Below are 8,630 nucleotides of genomic sequence, written 5' to 3'. Positions count from 1 at the left end.
TCTTAAAACTATAATTGCTCATAAAATCCACTAAGAAAATATTTCTAAGCCAGAAAATGCAGAAAACATGCAATTAAGGGGAAATAAACCCTAGGAAAATAATTAGGGTTTTTACGGGTTCTCACAATATATGTATTAATATTATTTATAAATGTAAAATTAATATTATGTATATTAATATAAATGTATAAATGTATTATATTATATATAATACATTATAAATGTATATTTAAATGTATTAGTGTATATTATTAAAAATGTATAAATTATAAATGAATATTATATAAATGTATAAATTAATATATTATAAATATGTTTTAATATTATGTTGAAATGTAATAATATAATTAATATAAATGTATACATGTATTAATATGATGTATAAATGTAAAATTAATATTATGTATATTAATATAAATGTATAAATGTATTATAAATGTATTATATAATATATAATACATAATATAAATGTATATTATAAATATACATAAATATTTATATATTATGTATAAATGTACATTTATATAAATGTATAATATATTATATATTATATTATATATAATTTATATAACATATAATATTTATGTAAATATATTATAAATATATAAAAATATATTTTAAATAAAATAAAATATTTATGATATGTATGTATAAATATATAATATTAGAAATGTATAATATATATAATATACATTAATATTAATATAATTTATATATAATATACATAATTGAAATATACATATTAATATATATTATAAAACAAAATTGCATAAATATATTTATAAATTTATATATAAATAAATGTATTTATATAAATATATAATATTTATTTCAATTGACATAATATATATAATATTATACATAATTGAAATAAATATATTTATATTAATATAATATATATATATATAATATACATAATTGAATATACATATTAAAATACATAATTGAAATATACATATTAAAATATATAATTAAAATATATTAAAATATAATTGAAATATACATGTTAAAATACATAATTGAAATATACAAATTGAAATATACTTATTAAAATATACAAATTAAATATGCATAATTGAAATATATTTGGAGTTGTTTTTGATATATTGTTTGGATATGGTGTTTTTGAAGTTGTTTTTGAAATACACATTTACTGTAGCATTTGGAATGTGAAAAACAGTTTTTCAAAAACAGGCTCAAAAACACCAATCCAAACGGACCCCAAGTCTTTAAGATTTCGGCTCGGAGACTATTAGAGTTTGAACTCTTGAAAGGAAGGAGGGAGAGAAGGTGAAAGGAGAAGTTTGTACCCTTGAAGGAAGCCAACATGAATTTTGACGAAGGGAATCAGGACAATTTGATCTCAAATAATTGAACAAGTCAGCTTCCCATGGTTTAAAAACCAAATTACAAATAAGAGTTTTGTTTTAATTTTCAATGAATGAAGTAAATATTTTTGTAAATAGCCCAGTAAAAGTCGAATAAAATACTTGAATAAAATTTCCAAAATTATCAGGATATTGTATGTGCTGACATGACATGGCAGCATCCACACCTTAGAATTCCCCCTAAGCAAAATTCCAACCAAAACCTCCCTTCTCCTTTGTAAATACCCGGATTCTAGAACTCTCCACTCTTTTCCCCTAAAACCCCCTCTCTTCTTCACCTGTAACTGCGAGGGTTTTAACACACACAGAGTCACGCATTAGCCTCATCCGTCGCAATTCACGCCCCTTAACTAACGAGTAAACAATAGTCAACACGCTGCTGATTCTTTCTACAAGCAAGAAAACACGTTGAAGGTGAAAATCCCATCTGGGTTTTTGAAATAATGGCCCCTGTATTAAGCAGAAGTGTTACATCTGCTTCTGTGGCTTCACTTCCTTATCAAAAGGCCCCGTTTTCATCAGTGGAGACTAAGAACAGTAGAGTAGGGGTATTGGGAAGTGCTTTTTTGCCTAGAAATGGGTTGAGAAATAGTTTGTTAAAATCATCTGGGCTTAAGTGGAAGCTAGAGAGGAGAGAAAGCAGAGTGGTGGTTAAGTGTGAAGGGGGAGCTGCTGTGGCTGAAAAGGAGGCTCCTGAGGTCTCTGGGGAAATCCATGAATACCAGGCTGAGGTGGTTTTTTTTTTCCTACTTATCTGTTGAATTTGATTGTTATTCTTTTTTGGCGTAAAGTTTTTTTTTTTGGATTTTGGACTGTGAATTTTCTTCTATTTGATACAACGAAGCATGAATTGATTGAAATTATATGAAAGTTCGAATTTTGCGATGTTGAGCAATGTTGTGCATAGCAATTTAGTAGTTTGCTGAAGAAAAGATTGATTCTTGGACTGAAAAAAAAAATGAATGAATTTTAAAGATTTGATTATTGGTCTTGATAGCAACTCGATTGGTAGGCTGTTTGGACAACTCTGTATTCTGTTGTCTGATGGGTCTGTGTTTGAGTGTAGCTTGGTTTGTTAAGTTTGGAGATTGTATGTGGGTATTGAAAGTTGATAACTTTGGACAAATTGCAGGTTAGTCGCCTGCTGGACTTGATTGTTCACAGTCTTTACAGCCACAAGGAAGTTTTTCTTCGAGAACTTGTGAGGTGATGTTATCTAAATCTTTCCACTTTTATTATCATGGCATTTGGAGTTCTGTCATATGTAGGTTCTTAAAATACTTGCAATGTACTTTAGTATTCAATGTCTCCTGCTCGGATGTAAAGTTAATGCAAAGTTAGTATTTTTCTTTAATATTCTTATTTATGCATCAATGCTGGCCATTTGCTTTTGAAGTCGTAACAGTGTTTCTTCAGATTTTTTTTTTAGCTGAGTTGACTTGAATTTTTCTTTCTTACAGCAATGCAAGTGATGCCCTTGACAAGTTGAGGTTTCTGAGTGTGACCGAACCTGGTCTTCTTGGGGATGCTGGTGACCTAGAAATTCGAATCAAACCTGACCCTGACAATGGGACCATCACTATAAGGTAATGATGTTTAGAAACTATTTACTTTATTAATTCGTGTTTAAGTATATTAAATTGTTCATGAAAGTTTTCTTCTGTTCAAGGGATACTGGAATTGGGATGACCAAAGATGAACTTATAGACTGTCTTGGAACTATTGCCCAGAGTGGTACTTCTAAGTTCTTGAAAGCTCTTAAGGTATTTACTTGGAAGTATTTGTTCAAATCAGATGTTTAGGCATTCTGATGTAATAATGTGTTCAATCTGAAATTTGTGTCCTTCCTTATTATCAGGAAAACAAGGATGTTGGAGCAGACAACAGTTTAATTGGTCAATTTGGAGTTGGTTTCTATTCTGCATTTTTGGTAGCTGAAAAGGTAAAATATCTTTGGTCTCATTTGAAAGTGATTCTGGTCAATTCCAGTTTTATGGACTGGCTTCTTCATTTTGTCTCTTGTCCTTTCCATAACTTTTATGCGTTTATAATCTTTCTGATCAGGTGGTAGTCTCCACAAAAAGCCCCAGGTCGGATAAGCAATATGTTTGGGAAGCTGTGGCTGATAGCAGTTCATATGTGATTAGGGAGGAAACTGATCCAGAAAAGCTCGTACCTCGAGGAACACAAATCACACTTCATCTAAAGGTACTCATGGTTTTCCTTTTTCGAGCACATAATTGGTCTTCCTATCTTAAACTTTCATTCATACACTTTGGAAAAGAAGGTAGGAAGTTCAAATTAGTTTTTCCTCCTATGTCTTGTATATGCTTTTGTTGGTAGGTAATGACTTCTACTCTTCAGTTCAGTGTTGTAAACAGTTAGAACAAAGGGAGTACAACTTCAAAAGCAGTCTGAAAAGTTTTTTATTATTGCAGGAGGATGATAAGTATGAATTCTCCGAGCCAACCAGGATCCAGAATTTGGTGAAGAACTACTCACAGTTTGTTTCCTTCCCCATCTATGTTTGGCTAGAGAAATCAAGAACTGTTGAGGTGTGGGTTTTTTCTTTTGAATTTGTTCCCTCTGAGAAGAACAAACTCTCTCTCTCTCTGTCTCTCTCTCCCTCTCTCTCACACACATATACCACCATAAGTTGATATTGTTGGGTGAGTTGTTTTTGTATAGGTAGTCGGATCGATTTTTTTCCTGGATCTGAATTTCTCATGGAATTAGTGTTTACAAAGCATGTCTTACAGAGCATCATAGTTGCTTCTATATTGGAACTATTTCTGTGATGGTCACTGGCTTGTTCTGGTAAAACATTGTTAACAAATGTATACTTGGTTTCAATAGAAAATTACTTCGTGCATTGTGTCTTATGGTCCATACTAGTAATAAATTGGAATTCTCCATTATCTGGCTTTGGCTAATAGTGTTGGTGTTGATTTATTGGATGCTAAAACTTTCTACAGGTTGAAGAGGAGGAGGAACCTAAGGAGGGGGAAGAAAAACCAGAGGTGAGAGTTGTACTTAAATGCTTCTTATGCCATGCTTCCTCTATGAAGATGAGATAGTTAATTGATTGCTTATATCATCATTATGCAGGGGGAAAAGCCAAAGAAAAAAAAGACAACAACGGAGAAGTATTGGGACTGGGAATTAACCAATGAAACCAAGCCTATATGGGTAAGTCCATTATAATTGTATTTTGAAGTATGGCATTTGGTTCTTTTTTGTTTTCTTTTGACTTATATTATTCATGTAGCACTAAGGTGGTTGCTAAAATTCTCCATTGTAGATGCGCAGTCCAAAGGAAGTTGAGAAAGAACAATACCAGGAATTTTACAAGAAGACTTTTAATGAGTTCTTGGATCCCCTTGCACACACACACTTCACCACTGAGGTACTTGGAGCCACATCGATTCTATAACTGCTAGATGTTGGTGAACTATTTTGACTTTGCCTTCTTGACTTTCAGGGTGAGGTCGAGTTCAGAAGTATTCTCTATATACCTGGAATGGCTCCTCTTAACAATGAGGAAGTGATTAATCCAAAGACAAAGAATATACGTCTGTATGTGAAGCGTGTTTTCATATCTGATGACTTTGATGGTGAACTGGTGAGTGCTATGATAGCTCAAGCAGCAAGTTGGCTTTCTTGTTTCATTGTATGAAAATTAAGCTCTAAACTTGTATATGATGTGTATTTTGTTCTGTGTGATTCATGGCAAAACATTGTTTGCATCAGGAAAGCGAAAGTCTCTTCATTTATCTCTTCCCCTCTTTTGGATTTATATTATTGTGCATGATTGTTAAGTACATAAAGACATTCGATGGATGGACTAGGATCAGGTCGCAATTATATGTAGGATAATCAAATGAAATTTATGATAAACAACTTTTTTCAGTGGGTTTTATCTGCTATAATTGAGTCCTCCATTGCTGATAGGATTTTGTGGATTTGAAAACTTGCAGTTTCCAAGATATCTGAGCTTTGTGAAGGGTTTGGTGGACTCAGATGATCTTCCTCTTAATGTCTCCAGAGAAATACTTCAGGAAAGCCGCATTGTAAGTGGAAACCATATTGCACTTGCATTAAAGATGAACCAGCTACTACTCTCTTATATATAGACAGATCACCGATTCTGTAATGTTTTTGCTGTTAAATGTGTACAGAGTATCTGTGATAATGATTCATGGTATAAATATCCTGTTTCTTCTTGCTTAGGTGAGGATAATGAAGAAGCGGCTTGTAAGGAAAGCATTTGACATGATTCAGGAACTTTCTGAAAGTGAGAACAAAGAGGTCGGGATTTGATGGAAGTGTTTGAATTTTTTTTTGGGCTTTAATTTGCTCTTGCTTGTGGGATTTCATTCAACTTGGTTGTCTATTTTAGGATTACAAGAAGTTCTGGGAGAATTTCGGTAAATTTCTGAAATTGGGCTGTATTGAGGACTCTGGAAATCACAAGAGGATAACTCCCTTGCTACGCTTTTTCTCTTCGAAAAGTGAAGAAGAGCCGATAAGCTTGGATGATTATGTGGAGAACATGGAAGAGAATCAAAAGGCTATATATTACTTGGCAACAGACAGCTTAAAGAGTGCCAAGACTGCTCCTTTCGTGGAGAAATTGGTGCAGAAGGATATTGAGGTATTTAATTGATGTTTGAAATCTTTGAATTTGATTGAAATTGACTTTGAGAGGTATCTGATAGAGTGGTGGTTGGCTGGGCCTCTTCTGTGCTGCTTTTATATGTAGATTTTGCTCTATAGCTGTTCGCCTGGTTCCCCAAAGGATGTCTATAGTGCCTTTCTATCTGTGTTTCGCCATTGTAGGTGACAGTTCTTGTGGTTTTTTCACCCACAGGTGTTATATCTAATTGAGCCAATTGATGAAGTTGCGATACAGAATCTACAGACTTACAAGGAAAAGAAGTTTGTTGATATCAGCAAGGAAGATTTGGAGCTTGGTTAGTATGCTTTTGCAGTGCGGTTTGCTGCAATTTTCTTTGTTATATTTCACACTTTGACATTATATGGACTTGGGGATTAACAGGCGATGAGGATGAAGTGAAAGAAAGAGAGACAAAGCAAGAGTACAATCTTCTTTGCGACTGGATAAAGCAACAGCTGGGAGATCAGGTTGCAAAAGTTCAAGTCTCAAAACGATTAAGCTCATCACCATGTGTGCTTGTTTCTGGCAAGTTCGGGTGGTCTGCTAATATGGAAAGGTTTGTTGTGGCTTTATCTTGATGACATTTAAACTTACAAATAAAGTTGTCTGTCTTGAAGAGATGAATTGAAGTTCTCTTTTAACTTCCTGAACAGGTTAATGAGAGCACAGACCCTTGGAGATACTGCAAGTTTAGAGTTCATGAGGGGGAGGAGAATCCTGGAGATTAATCCTGAGCATCCTATAATCGAAGACCTAAATGTAAGTTATTTCCCCTTAATCACGAATATGTACGTGAAGCTGCTGCTAATTGTAACTCATTTGAAAGTGTAATTTTTTTGGTTAACATGACCATGTGACTGACTGACTTAAAAATGGCGAAGATTTCTGGTAGACATCTAGTATTGGCTTTCCTTATATACGGTTGCATTTTTGAAATTGTCAAGCATGCTGTGACGTTACAAGTTAGAGGATATGGATATAGGGGGGCTTAACAGCAGGCGATTTAAGAGGTTCCCGTTATACCTGTGTTATTTCTGCTACTAATTTGACTTTGGCTATGCTTGTTGCAGGCCGCATGCAAAAATGCTCCCAATAGCACTGATGCCAAGAGGGTAGTGGAACTTTTATACGATACCGCATTGATCTCCAGTGGTTTCACTGTAAGGATGAAAAATTTCTTGTCTGTTTGTGTGCAGCATTCATTCAATGATCTGAAATTGAGTGATGGATCTTATTACATTGTTGAAATTTGTTGGATTCCTGTCACAGCCTGATAGTCCAGCAGAGTTGGGTAACAAGATTTACGAAATGATGGCAATGGCTGTGGGAGGAAGATGGGGCAGAGCGGAAGAAGGTGAAGCTTGGGCAGGAGAGGATTCAACAGAATCAGACGCGAGCTCTTCAGAAGCCTCAGAGGCACAAGTAGTTGAACCATCTGAAATAAGAACAGAAAGTGACCCTTGGGAGTAAACGCAGATTTCTTGCGAAGATTGGATTCTTTTTGGGTAACTGCCCTTGCAACTGTGGCATACAGAAGTTTTGGAGACGGGAGATAAATCTTACTTTGAGGACTGGCGCATTGATCGGATTACTGAATTAGATTCAGGACATTCATAGGAGTTCTTCTGTAATGCCACGGCATTTTATGACAGCCATGTTTTGTTTACACAAGGTCCTAGCATGATTCACGACTCTCATGCTTTCCTGCAATGGATCTAACTTCAAACAATACGCTAGATTGTTTAGCCATGTGATGCACAACGTTAAACAAGATTACAGGAACCAAACAATCACAACCTATCCGGTACTAAGCTTAAACTAGAAAACTAGAAGAGACACTAAATTTCCTCGATAAAACTTATTTTTAAATTAAGTGATAAGTTATTCACTTATCATTGAATATGATATGTATTCAAATGTATTAAATTTAATACTTAACAATTTAGTTTTATGAAATGCATCCTTATCTAGCTAAAATGATTACGAACGATTGGCTTCCATGAACAAACAAAAAAAAGAAGGTAAAGAAAAGATTCTAAACTATCATTTGTTAACGATGGCCTTGGGATGACCTTAGTCTATGATTCTACACCATCTTAAGGTAGATAAACAAAAAATCAAATATAAAAATTCATATTTATATTTTTCCATATCTAGCTAGAACTAGTGTTGATGTAAACAATCTCGTGAAATATAAGTTTTACTAGAGGAGAGATAACAATAATGAACTGTTTTTTTTTTTTTTGCCTTAATGAATTTTTAAGCTATTTTCTTTCATTGAATGTTTTCTAACTCTGTCATTTTTTTTATTAAAATTTAATAGATATTGAAAAATTGATTGTATATTATGCCACGAACGAATTTTATTCTACTCCCTCCGTCCCACTTTGATAGTTTTGTTTTCCTTTTTCGTCTGTCCCAAATTATAGTCCACTTTCCAATTGAAGAATGTAATTGTATTTTAATTTTCCTAAAATACCCTTATTCAATGTAAGTTGTTGTTACTATAAATCTATCCCATTTAATGAGAGTTGATTCTTTTTTTACCATCAATTCAAGTTTCC

General features: G+C 33.5%; 1 protein-coding gene across 1 annotated transcript; it reads left to right on the top strand.

The window, feature by feature from the left end:
* The first annotated feature begins 1,636 nt into the window (after positions 1-1,636).
* On the top strand, positions 1,637-7,795 carry LOC113754246 (heat shock protein 90-5, chloroplastic). The gene is made up of 19 exons (XM_027298617.1): positions 1,637-2,119; positions 2,521-2,594; positions 2,849-2,974; positions 3,058-3,151; positions 3,247-3,330; positions 3,453-3,596; positions 3,827-3,943; positions 4,364-4,408; positions 4,497-4,577; positions 4,690-4,794; positions 4,870-5,010; positions 5,366-5,458; positions 5,619-5,696; positions 5,788-6,042; positions 6,259-6,361; positions 6,448-6,622; positions 6,720-6,825; positions 7,137-7,226; positions 7,336-7,795. The coding sequence occupies exons 1-19, from the start codon at positions 1,832-1,834 to the stop codon at positions 7,534-7,536; spliced, it is 2,400 nt and encodes a 799-aa protein (XP_027154418.1). The 5' UTR covers positions 1,637-1,831; the 3' UTR covers positions 7,537-7,795.
* Positions 7,796-8,630: the final 835 nt, after the last annotated feature.

This window comes from Coffea eugenioides, chromosome 11 (genome assembly GCF_003713205.1).
Source record: "Coffea eugenioides isolate CCC68of chromosome 11, Ceug_1.0, whole genome shotgun sequence".
Classification (NCBI taxonomy): Eukaryota; Viridiplantae; Streptophyta; class Magnoliopsida; order Gentianales; family Rubiaceae; genus Coffea; species Coffea eugenioides.
This window is presented reverse-complemented; position numbering and strand designations above follow the sequence as displayed.

What these genes read in the sequence shown, in the direction of transcription:
- LOC113754246 (XM_027298617.1), top strand. Translation starts at nt 1,832, where the DNA reads ATGGCCCCTGTATTAAGCAGAAGTGTTACATCTGCTTCTGTGGCTTCA. An exon ending in AGGGGGAAGAAAAACCAGAG is followed by an intron (nt 4,409 to 4,496) that starts GTGAGAGTTGTA and finishes ATCATTATGCAG; the next exon opens with GGGGAAAAGCCAAAGAAAAA. An exon ending in TGATCTCCAGTGGTTTCACT is followed by an intron (nt 7,227 to 7,335) that starts GTAAGGATGAAA and finishes TTCCTGTCACAG; the next exon opens with CCTGATAGTCCAGCAGAGTT.